The 20,579-nt window shown below is 38.6% G+C and overlaps 1 protein-coding gene across 10 annotated transcripts in view; it reads right to left on the bottom strand.

Moving 5' to 3' along the window:
• Positions 1–20,579, bottom strand: part of DOCK9 (dedicator of cytokinesis 9) — a 207,448-nt gene that overhangs the window by 167,766 nt on the left and 19,103 nt on the right. For 2 of the 10 annotated variants that reach the window (XM_008578491.1, XM_008578472.1), the window contains exon 1: positions 2,276–2,495. The exons of 6 other annotated variants lie outside the window; for them this stretch is intronic. In XM_008578491.1, coding sequence (XP_008576713.1) covers positions 2,276–2,401 — 126 coding nt within the window. In that variant the 5' untranslated portion in view covers positions 2,402–2,495. Of the gene's footprint in view, positions 1–2,275; positions 2,496–20,579 lie in introns of those variants that run through there. 2 more of the 10 variants (XM_008578485.1, XM_008578441.1) reach the window with 2 other exon arrangements.

Genomic DNA, 20,579 nt, shown 5'->3' on the forward strand with positions numbered 1-20,579 from the left:
TACACACACATACACAGAGTTATGCTTTTATATGCACAGGAGGAAGTCTGGAAGTGTATGCACCAAATTATTATTAGTGGTCACCTTTGGAGAGTAAGGATGATGGCACTTTGTTTTTCCTATTTCTCTTTGCATTTCTTGTTACATGCATTAGTTACTTTTACCCTTCCTAAACTATGTAATATTTTCCCCCAAGGACTGTTTATGTACATAACTAAAATGAGCAATTTGATTTCAAAACCCCACCTCCTAAATAAAGTGTGAGAATTACATTTAATGTTTCTCAGTATAAATCACTCCAATTAACAGATAGATGGGGATTCTTTACCAAGCATGTGAGCCACTGACAAAATAGTGCGTAGGGCTATAACGAACAGATCTTATGGCTGCGTCTGCATACTTTCAAAAAGTTATTTTGAGTAACGAATTGTATTCCAAGCAGTTTGTTGAGTTCTCCTTTGCCTGGGCAGCCATAGTCACAGGTAAGGAGATCTGCCCCGGGCAGAGGCACAGCTTAAATATCCTTGCTTCTCTTATTTGTTATTAGCTCTTTTTATCTTGCTTACTGTGCTGGAAGAACAGAAACACTGTCAGATAAGACAAAGTTTCTTGTTGTATCACTGTTACCTTTGTCTCTCACTCACACCTCTGTAGGTGCACACAGCCAGAGCCCTCCACTCTGTGAAAGCTTCTGAGCCTTGACGAGCATTCCCACCAGGTATAGCTGCAGCCAGCGCAGCCTTATCCACTGCAGTGGGAAGAGATCTCCCCATGGAACTGCCTAGAGTGAGAACTGGCCTCAACAAATAACTGGAACATGAGCAGCAAATTTTTGAGCACTAGAAAGAGAAGTTTTTAAAAAGTCACCTGTGTGATTAAAAAAAAAAAAAATCACACAGCATCTTTCTATTGTGTATTCAACCCTCTAGACAAATATTTCTGCACATCTGGAGAATCACTGACAGAAGATTTTTAAGAATATTCACAAGGGAACCCAAACCACACAACTTCCTCCAAGAAATTATAAGCTACATCAGCTGGGAGCTTTAAGCAGTTAAATCTATATAGCACTTAAGCAGCTCAAGCTACTCAATAGATAAACCAGCTATTATACTAGCAGAAAGGAATCCAAGATAATGAATAACAGTTCTAAACAATATACTGGAGGCTGAAAAAAAAGAAACCTAAGTCTCTAAGATGAAAATCTGCAGTGAAAAAGATCACCATATTTTACTGACCTTCTCAGTTCAGGGTTAGCAATGTGATTTTGAAGGCAATACAATATAACAAAATCTCACACATCACAGAAGAAAGCAGTTCAAATCAAATCTAAGTTCAGACTCTTACAGACATTAATTGAAAATTAAAGAAATTAGTAATCAAACACTTTATGGTAATAGCAACTGAACTTCCATGTTTAAAAAAATCACTATATAAAATCACTAAGTACAAGTTAAACAATCCCTTTAACAGATAATTTGAAAAGCTCAATTGTCCCCTCTGCAGTGCATGTTGGTGTTTCTTTGCAGCTTGCTTAAAAAATTATGTGCCTTTATTGTACTAAAGAAATTCCAAGAGAGAAGCACAACCTACTCATTGATGATAACACCACAACCATTTTTCACATTCCTCCCTTACAAAGTCCACACCAAAGCACTTGACTTTATCCAAACTGCTAAGAGTTTAGCTAATGTTAAGAGCAGAAACTTTTCTATCAGTTGGTTCACTGCTTTGGTTCTTTCCTACTTTGTTCAAGGCAAACCTCCTGCTAAAATGAGTGAGACAGAGAACACATGCAATTTCAATAGTTACGTTCCTTAATCTGCCTCCACTCCCCGCCCCAGACATTTGCCTCATTTTCTCAATAACATAAATAGGTGATGTAGAAAATGTTTTAATTTTGCAAAGAACATCTTTTTCCAACTCTATAGTTGAAATTAGGTTTACGTTTGGAATCACTGCAGCTAGGTAGGACATTAATTTTGAACAACACATAATTGTTTCCATACAGAGAAGCCTCCTGGAAACCACATTCAACCACAAAATGTCAACATTTCTTTTCTCCCAAAGAAGAATCAAAGTGGAACCAAAGTCAACTTACAGGGAAAGAGAAAGAGAAGATTCACAGAGACAGTCAGCAGAGCAGGTTTTAAAATCAAACAGAGGTAAGGGGCATCAACCCAGCACACACATGCACAACATGCGTGTGCATGTCATTTGCTAGCCCCAACTGCGTGGGGAAGACAGAGCAACGCTTCAGTCAAGATCCTCTTACCAGCACCAGGCCTGGGCTCTCTGCTTCCACTTCTCCCTGAGCCGCATCCTTGTATCGTAGGGGGGACTCGATCACCAGCTCCTTTTTGACAGTTCTACTACTTGTTCTGCACTTATCAGCCTGCATTCTCAGCTGAAAACACAAATCAGAAAGTCTGCAACTGGGACAGCTGCGAGCCCCTGGCTGTGCAAGGCACACACATGCCAGTGGCCCAAGGAAGGAAAGGAAACCGGCTTCCCAGGCACAAGTGGTCAGCCCTGCTGGCTGGGTGTGCAGAGCCTGCAGGGTGGGAAAGCATGACAGCAAAGGCCAGCCTCCAGGGGTGTTACTCCTGCTCGGAAAATGGGAGGCTCCCACTTGCTGGCCAAAGGAAAACAAACCCAAAACTGAACAATACACAGTGCACTGCCTCGCCGATAAAGACCAGCCTCATTGTGTCTGTTACACACAGCGTGGGCCAAATCAATCCGAATCAAAATAGTGCAGTGTTTAAAGAAAACCAGTCACAGTTAGACTCCTTCATAATTACTTCAAATCTTAAGCTCAGATAGCTCTAGAGACAGCTAAGTCATCTGGCTGTTCTAAAATTCTTATAGTTTTGGAATGCTTTCATTTGTGTTAGGCTGAACACCAAATGCTTGCCTGATGACAGAGCAGAGAAGAGCAACCAGCAGGGATGTTCCTGTAGCCTGCACCTCATGGGTTTCTCTACCCGTAACATACTGCAGCATGTAAAACTTAATTTATCTACTATTTAATGCCAGAAAGATGAGGTCAACAAATATTATCATTTGATATCATGTATCATAATAAATGCTTTTATTAAACAAAATATTTATTTAAATCCATTAATAGGTGTGTGTGGGTACCAGAAGGAAATGTGCCCAGTACTAGGTACTGAGAGAATCACAGTAAAAGTATATGGTGGAGTGTCTCTCCCTTCAAGGATCTTAGGAATTAGTTGGGAAGGCAATGCAATGGGCATCATAAATAGCAAATTGGTATCATTAACAGAGATATACACAAAAGCACAGGAAAGTAGCTGGGTCACTTTCAAAAGTCTGCTATTTTTTTAATCTCCTCACATTAACAGTGGAGTAATTAAAAAAGAAAAATCATCTCTGAGGAAAAATTAAAACATGTTAAGAGATTTATTAAAAAGTTACATGGAAAATGAGCATTAAAGACAGGGTTAAACATTACTCTGCACTTACTGGGGTGCTACAGAGCTGCTCCCATTTACTTACTCTGTTTATGTCCTTGAAATCAGGAGGGATTTAATAACAGTAGATAATAGGAGGAGGAGGAATAAGTAAACAATGAACATAGTTATCATATAGCAACAACAAGTGCCAGAGGTATGCTACCCAGGGAAATAAAAAAACTATTAAACAAGATATGGGTACAAATCTTCCCAGTTTCCAGGCAAAGTAACTAAGGCTGAGAGGGCTCAGAAGAGATGGTGGAGCAGCTGAGATGCCACTTTGAGCCCACACGGCCTCCTTCTTCCCACCTGAGCCTGCTGCAGCCACTCTACTTCAACATCTAAGCGGAGTCGCCGTCACATGACCACCGGGAATCGTTCTGAGTATGGATATTAACTATGTAACAAATCAAAATAGATCAATGAGTCCATAAAAAAATTTAGTGGCTTCTATAATAATTTTTTTAACTACCTAATTTCTCAACCTTGGGTAATCTTTCAGGGTAAATATAAGCTCTCCTACCAAATCTGTGTTCCAAAATACAATGACCTATGAATTTTAAAAATCTATTTTTGTAAAGTCACAAGAAAAGAGAAAAAAGCCCAGAGTCTCAATTACATATATATGGAGTTGAAATAACAGTTAAATCAAAGCTTAGAAATGTCCTATAAATCAGGGAAGTAGGAAAGGGTGAGCCACAGCACAAAATAGACAAACTTGAGCCTTAGTAAAGTACAGTATAACCAACAACTCGAAAACTTCTTTGAAATGGTTCAAGAAATTCTAAATAGCCCAGTTCTTCTTCAAACTCCTTGAGTCATTAGGGCATAAGAATTTCTGGACTTTAAGAGGAGAAATGCTATCCTATTCGTTGGGTCAAAATACCCTGGTATTCTGGAAGGAATAAAAAGAAACTTAAAAGATTATTTATTTGACAAACCCTATAAGTGCTCACTGCATCCCAAGCCTGTTCAAGCCCTGCTTAGATACTAATCTATTTAATCTTTATAACAGCTCTATGTAGTATGATTTTCTCCATTTTACAGATGAGGAAACTGACAGATTAAATACATGCAGAAGGTTACACGGCAAGCTGAAGCATTATGGCTCCAGTGTGTGCACTCTTAACCGTAATGTATATACTGTGCTGAACCAGTTGTTTATTCCAACTATGCTCAACTGTTAAAAAGCACAATACTGATCACCAGTTAGCAACTAAAGATAACAACAACGGCAGCATCTGGGATTAATCCCATTAAGGGAATTTAGTGAAGAGGTGAAAAGGTCTCCAAGTGCCTGGTACATAGGAGGTGTTTATTTAATGGTAACTACTGTTACTGTTGTTTCTGTTATTATTCTAACCTAAAGAAATTAACCTTAGTGTTAAAGCCACGACTTTGGTTGTGTGACCTAAAAATTCCATCAACCATGTTGCTACAACACATTAAAAGTACTTCAGCAATTTAAAATCAACCATTCTTCCCTCTTTCCTGCTTGATTATGACAGCTGCCTTCAAATGTTCATCTTGAACCCCACATGTTTATGCCATGAGCCAGGTACCTTCTTTAAGTTTTTCTATATTTTTCAAAATTTTTAGCAATGACTTTGTATTTCTTTTGTAATCAAGGAAATAACTATTAATTGGCTCTGAGCTCCCAGGTAGCCAGGACAAAAAGGAAAACATGATCAGTTCCATAATTTATAAGAAATGCAGCGGCAAAATTCACACAGCTGTTTCTTACCCCAGTCTCAGAGTATTATACTTAAATCCCAGTTCAAGTAAAGCAATTCTTAGAGCAAGTGAGTTATCTAAGTCTATTACCTTCAAGTGGGTCCAACTTTTGAAAAAAGGAAATTCTGAGGGCTCAGAGGAAGAAAGTGACTATTGTCAGTTTTCTCACTACATAACTTCTCAGGTCATTTAGGACAGATGAACACTTTAGAAGTCTGAAGGAGAGTCATACAGTGCAGCATTCAACTTTGGATCCTAAACCTCCAAATAGGATGTGGTTTCTCTAAAGGTCTCATGAGATTGATGTTTAAGGACGTGAGGATGCCATCTGGTCAGCTCAGCCACTAGAGGAAATGCCATTTCAGAAGGACAGGAAGTAGATGGCCAAGGTTTCCTTTACATTCCAAAGAACAAGGTATATGTTGAACCTCTGGATTCAAAGTCCACAAACATTCACTGAGCTCCTACTATCTACTAACCACAAGTTCTTTCACACATTAACTTGTTTAATTCTTACAATAACAAACACATCTATTAACATGTATGAAGGGTATAGAGTTTGTTAAAACAGGATGGAGTAAACACTGCGGGGAAGCAGAAACACTTCAGTAGCAGGATGGAATTAATGCTTCTGTATATAGGTTTTAGTTCTCAAATTTTAATATGCATACAAATTATTATACAGGTTGGGTACTCAAACCCATGAAAACTTTACAGGAAATTTAAGGAATTTATGAAGGCCATTTTTGACTGCAAGGAAGGATAACTTCAGACATAAACCCCATCTCTCTCTTCCTGCCATAAGATAAACTTCCATCACACTCTGAGAAGCTGAAGGAGTCTCTCACCCAGAGCACTCCTACTCACGCCCAAGACCTGTTTAAATGCTACCTTCCCCATGAAACCTCCCTTGATCCTCCCAGCCAGAGAGAATTAGCTCCTCTTCTATTAACCCTCTGGGTACCACTTTTACCTCTATTATGGAGCTTTTCACCATTTACCTTTCATTAAGTTTGTTCTTGTCAAACTCTTCAGTGAAACTGTAAATTCACTGAGGGCAGGGACTGTATCTTAACCTCCTTTGAGTCTCCAGTGTCTTAGGGACTGAAAGCACTCAAAACATATTTGCTGAATGGAATGCGATGTCAGTTTTGTGTCACTAGACATCTTTAGACCTAAAGTGAAATGGAGTACTTGTAAAAATATGCAAACATTTTCATTTGTTAAGGCCCAAATTTAGGCAGAAACTTTCAACTGCTCATAAATCAAAACCCAATGTGTAATTTACTAACAATTAAAATGTTCCTTTCTCCCAGCTAAAAAAATATTATTTTACAAAACCTGCTAAACTTGTATTCTGCAATACATTTATTGGGACAAAGGTGTATTTGGAAACACTACAAACAAACATTTAAAAAGTGCAAATAAACTTGTTTTTAGCAACGAATCTATATAAATTTTGAAATTATATTTGCTGTAGCTAATAGCCACAAGGAATAACTGTACAAGAAATAAATATCAATTTATCAACCTAATGGAATTTTTTTACTCTCTTTATTAGGGGCTTTCGGCATACTGGGTTATTTAAAATATAACAACTAACTTTAAAGGCAAAAGAAAAAATACACATAAATATATTTATGTATTTATGTCTCTACTCCAAAGAGATCATTCCTTTTCCCCCCCTGTTCTGGGGTAACAGAAACAGCAGAAATTAAGAAAAATTGCAAAAGGGAGCAAATTACTAAAGATTTTCCACAGTGTATTGTTACTGGACAGTTTGCTGGCCAAAGAAAATAAGAGTGTCAGGAAAATGATGTGCCCTCCTGAGAAACAAAAACACAGTAGGTAGAAGGCACAAGAAAAAAGCAAAACAGAAGAACAGGACAGCATTAGAGGCAACAAATTCAGGAAGTAAGGTAGTAAATAGTCAATTACAGCAGAGGAGAGATAAAGCAACAAAAAGACAGAATACGTGTGGGGTAAGTAGAGGTGGGAGGAGGAGAGAGGATTACTATATCAGAACCTTTGAGGGTTTCTTAGAAGAGTTAATATAAAAAATAATACCTTCTGATATAAAGTCTGATGCTCACCTCAATCATTTTTATCATTAGAGACCTTCATCAAATAATCACAGAAATGTAATCTGCATTACCATCTAGTCTAATGTTTCTTAGCCTGGAATCCAAGGCTGAACTTGTGGGGGAAGGCGGCCCATGAATCCTCTAAAATTACATACAAAATTCTGAGGAGAGGCCCACAGAGATCACCTAGTTCTCAGAGAAGACCCTCTACTCATAGCACAAGGAAAAATTGAGGTCAGAGAGCTGAGTTGGAGAGCCAATCAAAGTTTTGGGATACAGATCTCTTCAAGTTGGCAGGTTCAAATTCCATTTAAGTAGGGATAACAACAGCAATTTAAACACAGGCACCAGTTAAATAAACAACCATTAGATGGCAATCAGCAGTGTCAACATATGCACAGTCTACTAATTTGTTGCCTGATGGCCAAGTCAGCAAATGGGTCATTACATGAAGCCTAATGCCAGGTGGACAACCCAAGGCTAATATATATATCTCCAAAACAGGGCAAATAATATAACCTATAAAAATTGTTTTCTAAGCTCTTTAATGACATCAAGAAAATGCTTACAATATCACACACACAGAAGGCTGAAAAAAAATGGGGACTACTCATTACCTCTGGTATATGGCACTATTAGTAATTTTCCTTCTCTCTAAAATCTTCTATATTTTGCAAGTTTTCTTCAAAAGCGCTTATCACTTCTTTAGTCAGAAATAAATGAATGAGCTGGATTAGAAGACAATGGTATAGAAGCAGCTCCCACTGGGTTCTAGACCCCACTATGCCACTCAACAGCTATGTGACATTAGAAAGGTCACTTTACTTCACTGGGCCACAGAAACTTCACCTATAAAACAAAAAGCTTGCACAAAAAGATCTTTCCAGCTTTACTTATCTATAATATTAACTATTAGAACTTCCCTTATTGGTAACATTTGGGGAAAAACAAACCACCCAAAGGAATGTTAAACATTTAAAAATCATATTGCTCTACTATATGCAAAAGAAAAACACAAAGACTAAAATGGATGTATTTCTAAATGTGTCAGACTCTCATTTCCAATGGAACAGAGCAGAGCCAAGAGGCTAGCAAATGACATGTGCTATTGGTAAAGAAAGTAGGGAGGCCTACTATCCTGTCTCGAGTAGTCCCACAGTGCTGGGATAGCAGCGGATAGGCCTCAAAGAAGTGTCTGTTTCCAAATGAGAAAACTAAAGGAGTGTCATGTTGATAAAGCATTTGCCTTGCTGTGTAGAGGAGGCTTTGCCTGCAGCCAAGGAATGTTCAAGAAGCTTCTCAGTAAAGACAGCCCCACCCCCACCTGCAACATCCCTCTCCCCTTTCCCTGCTTTCATTTTTCCATAGGCTCTATCACCATCTGGCATTCTATTTTCTATTTTTCTTATTTAATATCTGTCTAACATCCCACTTCACCCCCACCTGCCAAAAAAAAAAAAAAAGCTCTGTGAGGGCAGCGATTTTTGCCTGTTTTGTTCACTGCTCTAACCCCAGGTCCTAAAACACTGTAGGTACTCAAAAAACATTTCTGTCAAATGAATTTACTGAAGGGTTGGGATCACCCTCATTTTGGAAATAGAGCTCTGGATACCAATAGCTTTTCTATAAACTATCAATTCATTTTGATCATGATAATGATCATTCAGCCAGCAGTGTCAATAGTTTATTTTACAGACAGAAATTTACAAAGCCAAGAAAAACATAATATGCCTGAGATTTTTCTCAGGAAACTAAACTCCCTCCCGGTCACAACCTTGTTTGGAGTGATCTGAGCATGCTTTATCTCCCCTTGTCAGTTTTAAGCACTGGAAAAGGAGGGTAAATGGCTATGTCCCCCAGTGCCTGTGCCTGACACAGGGCTGTGTACACAGTAGGCGACCCATAAATGTTTGCTTACAGGATAAATGATGAAGCTACCTCACTTTGGTATGATTTATTACAGACTCAAACCTCACAGAAGTTCACATAAGCTAATATTTTCTAACGTTCTTTACTATATCACAGACTTTGAGGTTAAGGGCCAGAGAACATATTCCTGGTGAGAAAAACAATCAAAAACCGCTCAAGTTTATCTCTCTAAATAAAATACATCTTTCAAGTATAACTGAAAGACACATGTTCATTCTCTGACTTCTCTCCATGTCCACCTCCCAAAGCATCCTAATGAAAAACATAAATTACCACCCTCCAGGTTTACTGGTTTTGTAAAATCTTTATTTGTATATGTTAAATTTACTTAAAGCAAGTTCCATCAGTGTTTACAAGGTTCAAAGCCAGTGGATCATCTAGATTAGAGATGATAGAGATGGAACGAGCTAGCACGGGTCACATGGCTCTGATTACTCCCAGGAGTCATGTTCATGACAAGAAGTTATGTACATAGGGGAGTACGGGGGTCAGGCTTCCAGGCAACCTCTGGAGGCCTACTTCTGCAAAAAGGAAAACACTCCCAGGTTACAAGGGGAAAGTCCACCACGTGGAAACTTTGCAAAGGGGATTGCAGAATGTCCCCTAGCACTTGTGACTTAATTTAGCCTGCATTTAGAAGACAAAGGTCACGTACAGTAAAATCAGTTTCCTAACAATTGGGAAGTCCCCTATTCACAAAAAGCAGTAAGTTACATCCCTTCCATAAGATAATATCATCAGCAGCAAAGATGATGTATCCTTTCTCATCCTGTTGCCTAAAAGTGGGCTTTCTGCTTCCTCCACACTCATTGTAACTGACTTCCTATGCAAATTTAAGATACCACCAAGGAATAGAAAACACAGCCAGACAGTTTTAGGGGCTCACGCGTTGTCATTCCTGGGCAACATGTCCTGCGAAGTCAAACCTCTCCCGAGTGCTTGTAAAAATATGTAACTAAACTAAATAAATTTCTTGACAAATATGCTCCAAATAAAGGCAACTAGAGTTGGAGATAAAAACATGATAGATGACAAGGATGAATGTCAGGGAAGGCCATCAAAGCTCCTCTTCTCTTTGCTGCCAAATCAAAACTCATCATGTAACTTAGAAATTGATGGTGATGGTAATGGAGCTGTAGTATATTTAACCCTTTTACTAAAGCTATTGGAATAGTCCAATGGTACTTCTGTTACATTTCTAAATAACTCCAAAATTGCCTAAAAATTAGATTTTAAATGTTCTCATCACAAAAAATTGATAAAAATGTGAAGTAACGGATATGTTAATTAGCTTAATTTAATCATTCCACAATGCAAACATATATCCAAATGTCACATTGCTCCTCTTAAGTATATACAATCATTATTTGCCAATTAAAATAAATTTTTTTAAAAGGAATTACAGATGCAACACAATGGGAGTCATCTTTGCTTTCTCAAACAAGGAAAAAAACTTCCAGAAAAAGTGTGGTTAAAAAAGACAGTGAGACATTTAACCAAGCTCTAAAAACTGGAACATCAGTAGATATGAATATTCCACTGGCCAAGTCTTATTAAAGCCTTTTTGTTGTTTGTTTCAAAAATAACAGGTTAATTACAAAATAAACAAGGCTTCCAATATTACACAAAGCATTTAGGAACTCTCCAGACACACTCTTCCATTTATGCTTTGCCAAGACCTAAAGCTAGAAGTCAATGTACTTATTTTTTTATTATAACTGTGTCAGCGGGTCAGCAAGGAAAACATTTATCAAGCCCCTAGACACCTGACATACATTCTTCTTTAATTTAGTTCCACTTAACCCTATAATATAACACTACAGTTAGGTATTATTATTTACAGAAACTGATGCTCTTATAAATTAAATACCCAAAGTTCACATAGCTATGCTTTGAAGCCATGCTCCAAATTAATCTAAAACCTGATAATTAAATAGATCAGAATATTTAAAGTTTTATTTCAAACATAATTTTATCTCCCTTTTGAGCATATATCTCCTTAGGGGAGCCACAAAGGATATTGGAGAGTTTCCTAAGGCCTGAAAATATTACAACAGAAGATAACAGGATATAAAAACTGAAAGGAAATTTAATCTTAATAGTGGTTGTGTTTGAAATATAGAACAAATGGATTTTACTTTCCATTCTTTCTATCTGTATTTTTTAAACTTTCCTTAATAAGAATGAATTACTTTAAACTACACACATTTAAAAAAAAAAAATTAAATCTACTTATTACCATTTGGGAAACATTTTAAAATAATGTCCATTAAAGTAGCTAATGCTTACATGGTAACTCCTCTAGAGTCAGTGAGCAAGGTACTCACTTAGGAAGAAAATGTACAAGAATGCTAAAAAATTCAGTAATCAAGATAATGTTATAGTGAAATATGTAAATAAAAATCAAAATTAATACTCAAAAAGCCATGATAAACAAAACTTCAAATAAAACAGGATCAGTATTATTGATTTTTTTCTCCCTCGGCTTCCAATATGGCTTGCTCTGTGCCAAGCACTGGGATAAGCACTTTATCTATTCCTCCAACAACCCTGAAGTAGGTCTCTTATTTTACAAATGAGGAAACTGAGGCACAGGTGTTAAAGAACTAGTCCAAGGTCATGAAGCTATAATATGGCAAAACTACTTTAAACAGATTATTAACAGGTAATTTTTACTTTCTTTGACAGTAAAAGATAAAATCGACACCTATTTTTAAAGCCGCAAGTGACAAGATCTTCAGATACCATCCACAACTTGAAAGACTTAAAACTCAAGCCCAACATGCCTTCTTCTTCCTTGGAAGATAAGTAACACAGGACAACCTGGGCAAAGGACCAAAACTCTACTCTATTGAAACCTTTTTTTATTTTATTTTCTTGTCCACACACAGGCAAATCTCCTTAATGGTTGGTGGTATGGAAACTCATGAATTAACATGAGTTTCCTCTCATGTTAATTCCCTAAAAAGAGGAAGGAAGGAAGGAACAGTATAGCCTGGAGACCTTGCTCCCAGGGTAGGGCAGCTTCTTCATGTGCTGAACTGCAATCACTGGCCTAGGTCAACCCTTCACCCACTAACTTCAGGGCTCACCTGGCCCTGTCGTTACTCCTTACCCCGAACCTCTGCACAAAGAACACTGTGTTGACTCCCGGTGCCTCAACTTCATGTATCCAGAAATGCTGTCTGTCAATCTGGAACATTCCTCCACCTCCTCCTGATCTTAACCTGTCAAATGCCTGCTCACTTCTCAAGGTTCAGCTGGAAGGTCCCTCCTCCCTGCAGACTACTCAGTCCTAAAGAATGTCTTCCTTCTTTGTATTCCAACTAAAATGAGACAAGGCAAGACCCAACTTGTGCAGGGGCTGCCAGACCTAGTTCTGTGCCAAGTTGTTTGAGAGCTTTAAAATAATAATAATACTACAGATTCCAGGACCCCACCTAGAACTTCTAAATTGGAATCATAAGCTGAGGCCCAATGATCTGCATTTTTCACAGGTTCCCAGGTGATACCTATGCTGCATCTGTGTTTAGGAATCCCTGATCTTAATATAACAACTTAAGATAAGGAAGAATACTCACAATGTTCAATGCAGATCCAATACAAGGAAACATGGATGGGTTCCCAGAAATATCTCTGTACAGGTATATGGTATTTTTCCTCCACAGGATGGAACATACACCTTAGCCTTATTCAAAACACCAGAGTAGATGCCCACTCATTAATGACTGATCATTTTCTATTTGGCTGACCTTTTTGGAAAAAAAATTTTGTGGAGAATCATCAGTCTCTCACCTCCCCTGCTCCTTCCCTCACCCCAAAAATAAAATGCCTTTCCATTTCAAACCAATAAGAAAGGGCCTACAGAGCAGTACAAGCTTCACACATCTCTCAAATATTTGGGGTTTTTTTTTTCTCTTTTTTCGTGTCCGGCAACGGATCGCAACCCTCAGTGTCACGCCCGTACCGGACCAGGACCAGCAACGGGATCGCAACACTCGGCGCTGCACCCGCACCTCGCTCAGCCAGTGAGCGGGAACTGGTCTGTATGTGGGATCCGAACCCTCGGAGGGAGCGCTGCCGCGCTTCCCAAGCGGCGCACTGTAGCAGTGCGCCACCGGGCCGGCCCTGAATATTTGTAATGGTGTGATCACGAACTGCAACACTTGCTTAGCAGTATACTTACCTAAAGAGGATCTAAAATAAAACCAGCCCTAGCATTTTGTTGCCTACAATCCCATCACAAACACCTTACTTGCTTGCAGGCTGAGTTATAAGCTCTTATTCAAGTTCAAATTTGTGATCATTATAGGATGGTTGCCAACTAAAAGCAATGAAGCAATCTGTTTAGAGAAAAGTGACGTGCATTTCTAAGGATTTCCCTTCTCCCATGCCAAAGTCACGTCCTCCATATGCATCCTGCATAATTCACAGCAATGAGGCCAATAATGAAAAAATTGCCCCATCCAATATTACAGGCTTACTGTACTATTATTTTCCTTTTAAATAGAATCTGTTACTCAGACTACACACTGTATTAATATAACTTTCATGAGCTTGCTTACTCTGATATAACACTTGAAGATAGTAAAATAAACAAAAAATTTTTAAACAAGTTTTGTTTGGCAGCATATGTTAAACAACACTTTCCCCAACATCTCATTTTGAAATACCTACAAATACTACACATACTACAACAGGCATTCATTAACTGGGAGGAAACAAAGGACTTCTAGATTTATTGCAATAGAGTTAAAGCCATTAAGCAGCAGATTCAGCTCCCCAGAGCTGGTGTGCCACCTCCAAGTCTCCATTTATCTCAGGAACACACATCAACAAAATGAAGACACTAGACTACCCCATGGTCAAGTTCTTCAGTTCAAACTCTCTTCAAATCAGTGATACATATTAGCACTACAGTTAATTAAGCTCACTTTATCCTTCTACTGTGACACTAATTTTTGTCTTACTCTGTGCAACCCAGCACCTATCACAAAAGAGAACGCCTTAGAAACTTCTACTAAAGTAGTCAGAGAAAAAGGATGCTCTCCCAAATTTACTCATTAACCCATTCACGAATGAGTCAACTCATGCACTAAATCCCTTGCCTGCTCAATCACTCAGCAAGCATTTCTTAACCACTGAGCACTGTGCAAGGAATGAGATGTAAGGAACTCACAGTCTAGTGAGGTATAGTAAGGTATCTAAAAAATGGTCTAAAAGGAATGCAAACAAGTAATTTCACTTCCAAGTGTGGCAGGGCCTGGCTAGACCTGTGCTATCCATTATGGTAGCCACTAGCCAGCCACATGGGGACTACTCAACATATGGCTAATCAACCTAGATGTGCTATACTCTCTGTATTTCAAAGACTCTGTATGACCAAAAAAAAAATGCAAATATATTATTAATAGTTTTATCATTGATTAGATGTTGAATAACACTTTGAATATGTTTCATAAATATATTATTAAAATCAATTTCATCTGTTACTCTTTTTTAATGCAGCAACTAGAAAATGTAAAATGGCATATATAAATATAAATTACATATACAAGTATATTTACAATTAAATATAAATGTAAAATTGCATAAATATATTATACTTTTATTGGACAGAGCTGGACTAAATAGCACCCATTCCTGTCTTCTTCCTAGGCAGAAAGAAAGACCACATTTTCCAATCTCCTTGGCAGTTAGGCTGAAACTATGTAATTAGGCTCTAGCCAAATGGATGTTTAAAAATAAATAAATAAATAAGGTAGTAAAGTCTAGGGAGAGTCACAGGTCATGCTTCTCCATCATCCTTGCTCTCCCTCTCCACCTGTGCGTCCTCTGGATGCAGGGAACCCAGAGGAGGCCTTTGAGGAGACCCTGGCAATGGAGCAACTGCAAGATATACAGAAACTAGGTTCCTGGATCATCAAATGGAAGTCCACCTAATGTACACCTAATAAGATCATGTCATAAGTGAGAAATGACATTTATAATGTAAAGCAACTACAATTTGGTTAGAGCAGTTAGCTCATTAATACACTATAAAAAAATTCCACAGGATAGATAACTGACTACCTGTTCAAGAGTTTTCAGGGTAAGCTTTAGAGATGAGGTGCCACTCGGTGTTTAAAACTGGGCACTCCCAAACTCCATCGTGTCAGGATCACCCAGAGAGATTGTTAAGACAGACGGCTAGGCCCTCTTCTAATCCTCTCTGGGATGATCCAGCTAAGGAGATCTCTGTGAGAGTGTTAGCCCCCTAAGGGCACCCAAGTCTTCCCCCAGCCCCTCCTATGAGCGGCCATCAGTCTTCCCCACCCCTCAATTGGGTCCGTCTGATTCAGTAGGTCTGGAGAACATCTGAGAGTCTATGGCTCTAACAAGCTCCTGGGTGCTGCTGGTCCAGGGAGAACACTTGAAAAGTGAAGACTTCAAGTGTAAGCAAGATTTTGTAAAGCACTGAACAATGTAAAAAGCATTCAAGGGAAAAGGAACTCCACATCCAAAAAGGTTTGGAGGGTTGAAAGAGCATGGTGTGTCTGGGGAACGGCAAGACTTTCGATGAAACAGCACCACAGGCATGGGAAAGGAGTAGAGGAAGAAAAAGCCAGAAAGGTAGATGGAATCAAAATAACGAGAGCTGAATCCTAGAATTTGGATTCTGCTTCCTCAATTAGAACTTTAAAGCAGAGCCTTCCTTTCAGCATATGTAATAATAAAAATAATTACTCTAAAGTAAATAGAAATATCTGTTAATACTCAATTACCTACAAAATTCCTGGGGAAATTACAGGAGTACAAATATGGTAACTTGATCATTATGGACCCAGTGAGAGCCTCCAAAATCATAATTCTTGAATCAAACACCTATTTATTATTATCTCATTTTGTGACCTGAAAAACAATTTAATTGCTGCATAACTACTATGTTTATGTTATAAGCAGAGGAACACTTGCCTTCAATCTACTTCACAGAAGACTTTGGGAGATTAAATGTGGAAATAAAAAAAATATATGTATTTCCTAGGAAGAGGTATATAATTTACATCTAAAGAGTGTCTATTATTTTAAACAGGTACTACTCAAACCTGATGAGATACAAATGGCTAACAGTCCTGGAGAGAAGCAACTGACAAACCATGATGAAAAAATGAAGACAGATGGGCTTGGGATGGATTAGGGAAGGCAGTGACCATGAGGAACAACATGACATCAATAGGAATACTTTCCAGTAGTTCAATTCTGAGTGCCTTCCTTCCCACTATTCAGGACAGACCGAACACACACACACACACACACACACACACACACACACACACACACCCCATTGCATAACTCACCAAACTAGCATAACTCACCAAACTAGATTAAAAGCCATGCGCAGCTTGGGAAGCGCAGCGCTCCCGCCCGAGGGTTCGGATCCCACATACAGACCGGTTCCCGCTCACTGGCTGAGCGAGGCGCGGGAGCAACGCCGAGTGTTGCGATCCCGTTGCCGGTCCCCGGTCCGGTACGGGGGCAACACTGAGGGTTGCGATCCGTTGCCGGACACGGAAAAAGACAACAACAACAAAAAAAAATGAATGTGCTTATTTAAATTGAAGTATTACCCCAAAGGTGTCCAGATGCCACAGTATATTTCCTTACTATTTTTTTAGCTGCTAATCCATTACACAATTATATTTTTGAATTTTTGCCCTTCATTTCCCTTCTACTTCTCCTCCCACAAAATAGAAAAGTTTCTTTACTAAAGTATCATAGCAAAAAAAAAAAAAAAAAAAAAAAAAAAAAAAAAAAAGCCAGATGTTAGTGCCCTCTATCTGTAAAATACAGCAGTGGGATAGATAATCTCTAAGTTCGCTATGAACAATACTTTATAAAATCATAGCCTAGTTTATGACTGTACCAAATTTCTACCCCTACCACAAATGTTTGTACATACAGGCAACATAACAACCAAACGGTGAAAAGGGACAGCTAAACACAAGAGTTGAAACAGGCCTGCTGTTAGTGCCTCATGCAAATGAATGCTGGGGGAATGATGTCAGTAAGTGCATTTGTTTCTAAAAATGCTAAGAGAAAGAGTTCGGTTTGAGCTAAATATATTCTTTGCTCCATAAAGAAATCTAATAGTTCCTTTGTGATCGTTTAGAGGGGAAAAAAGTGATTAAAACAGTTTGCTTAAATAAGTTTATTATGTTTTCTCTCACTGTCGTTAGAATTATATGACTAATACAAGGAATTCGCTTATGTTGAAAATTCAAGGGAGTAAACAGGCTTTACCTCAAAGAGGAAAAAAAAATATGACAATATACCTTAATATCATCAAGCTGTAATATGAGATACCTTTTGATAACTTACATTCACACAGAACTTTTTCAAAGAAGTTTCATGTACATTACAATTTAACTTAATCAGGCCTTTGTCCTAAGTTTCCAGTGTCCTAAGTTTCCAAATGTTTATTTTGCCAAGTAATAATACTAAAATATAAAACCCAATCAAATAAAACCAAATAACCATTACCACAGTTTCATAAAGAAAGGCTTTTAAAACACATGTGCATGCACACACACACTTAAACTAGTATGGTAATCTCAGAAAAAATTTTTAAAGCTTTTAAATTAAATTTTGTTAGAGGGAGAACAGGACTAACGCCATCTTGTGCTCTGCCCACCATGCTGACTCCTGTGTAACCTCATTCCTTTGTTTCACTGACCAGTATAGATTAACTTTAGGGCAAGCACAGCAGGAACATGGGGATTAGGGACTAGGTGACTTATCACAATCCATGACATTAGCTAGTCTGCACAGAAGCATCACAAGCTCCCTGCTTCACAAATCACAGTAAACTTATTTTTCTTAAACTATTTCTTTGAAGTTATGCTACATAAGCCTTGCGTCCAAGTCCGAGAGAAAGCGAGCTCTCATCTGCTGTAAAGTCTGATTCTTCACTGTGTGCAACTATTCCACATACATAAGTTACTCTTTTAATAAAACTTTTGTAAACCACATGAATTTGCTCGTGTCACTCTTCAGTCTGAAAATTCCTTCCCAGTTCAGAGGGTATTATACTCTAACTCCCTCCTCGCACAAATTTTTAAGAATTCACTACATTTTTCTTATTTTTCTCATTTCTGCACAGACCAAAAAAAGCTTTGTCACAGTCTAAGGACCAGCATTTGGGAACCTAGGTGAGAGACAATCTAATGCCCATAGGAGTAAATGGGTGATCAAAGGAAAAGCTCCCTGAAAAGGAGGGTCTGAACTGGCTCTTACAGAATAAGTAAGAATTGTATTGGTGCTTTAAAATTTTTTCTAAATTAAAAGTTAAAAAACAAAACAAAACAATGAACTACACTTCATCTACTTCAGAAAAGTCCAGAATGAAACACCCACTGCAGGTGAAGGGGGGTTGGCATGAGCCCAACAGAAGCTGGGGCATGCACACCATCCCCTAGAATGGGAACTCTGATGTAGACTGGCACCCTGATCAGCCTACCTTGGACTTGTTTTAAGCACTGAGCCTTTAGACTACAGGCTTAACCTGAAGTATCAGATATTCTAATCTAGTGGTTCTCAAGCGGGGGTGATTTTTACCCTCCTCCTGGGGACATTTGGCACCATCTGGAGATATTTTTGGTTGTCATGACTTGTGGAAGGGGAGACTGCTACCAGCACACAGAGGGTAGAGACCAGAGATGCTGTTAAACACTGTACAATGCACAAGACAGCCCCCACAACAGAGAATTATCCAGCCCAAAATGTCAGTAGGACTACGGCTGAGAAACCCTGCACCCATCCTATCAGGAATTACTTTTCAAATGTGTAAATCTTCTCTGCAACAAAGGAATGTGTGTCCAGAGACTTCAGTGTATTCATCCTATAATTATATATATGTATGTATATAATCATATTTATGAGTATATATTAGATATACATATATATTTACAGTTATGTCCCTGATCAAGATAATTAATTCGTTGTCTTCATTCCTTCCTAATTCCTTTTATAATATCTTTTTTATCTGTATATAATGTGGTAGTTCCTCTTCCCTCTTCTTTCCATGCATTCTTTTGTGTGACATCTGGAAAAAAGTTAGGAACGTGCTTAGCAAACATCTAGGCCCTACATATTGTACTAATTTTTTGTGTCAGAATTATATAATTACTATATTTTAAAACAGTACATTAAACACTTTTACCTTTTTGTTTGCTTTAAACTGTAAAGAAGTGAAAACCTGTAAGAAGTTAGTGACATATGGGTATTACCATCTCACAAATAGGAGATTGTGTAAATGACCCAGGTGATGTAAAGAAATGTACACATGGAAAAAAAATCACTAGGATGTGACTCATGCTATTAGAAGTGTATCTGCTAGATGGACAATGGTTCTCAGCCGTTGGGGTTTATGTGCATCAGCCACCGAGGACTCCAAGTCGCATCATGACAGAAACAAAACAAGTTTCCTCAGGATGGCTTCTCTTTATGGACATTCTATTAATTTATTTCACTCATGGAAAACTAATGCCAGGGTATCATCTGAAGTGATAACATTACGGTGTGTAACCATACACACCAGCAAGTGGGAGATGTGTTAACTGTCCAGGGATTCTATAAGCATACCCAGAGACCACAACCGAATCCTCCCGCAAGCAACTAGCAACACAATTACCAGTTTATTTACAATTGTGATAGGAAAAGTAGAAAATGATTAACTAGTCTGAGGTCAAATAAACTTTAAGTAAGATACTTTTCAGTGTGGCTAGAAGGAACAGTGAAAGCCAAATTAAGAATTACTGAGTTAGTGCAAGTTGAGGGGTGAGGGGATAGCATGTGCCAAGGCCCTGAGGCACAAAATAGCTTGAATAGCACATGATGGGCCTGGTGGGGTAAGGACAGTGCAGATCACACTGAGCCTTCTTGGCCACGATTGGCATATTAAGGATTGCGTGTTTCAACCTGAGCTAAATGGAAAGCCATTAAGGAGCTTTAAGCAGAAAATGACAAAAGGCCATACATGCAACGGGATGAGACACAGGGCTTCAGATGCAGATACAGTAGAAGACTATATACAGGCAGATGGCAGCTAAAAAATAAAAGTGAGGGCCGGCCCGGTGGCGCACTGCTACAGTGCGCCGCTTGGGAGCGTGGTGGCGCTCCCGCCGAGGGTTCGGATCCCACATACAGACCGGTTCCCGCTCACTGGCTGAGCGAGATGCGGGCGCAGCACCGAGTGTTGCGATCCCCTTGCCGGTCCTGGTCCGGTACGGGCGCAACACTGAGGATTGCGATCCGTTGCCAGACACGAAAAAAAGAAAAAAAAAAAAAAAAAAAAAAAAAAAAAAAAAAAAAAAAA

This window comes from Galeopterus variegatus, unplaced genomic scaffold (assembly GCF_000696425.1).
Source record: "Galeopterus variegatus unplaced genomic scaffold, G_variegatus-3.0.2 Scaffold74, whole genome shotgun sequence".
NCBI classification, from domain to species: domain Eukaryota; kingdom Metazoa; phylum Chordata; class Mammalia; order Dermoptera; family Cynocephalidae; genus Galeopterus; species Galeopterus variegatus.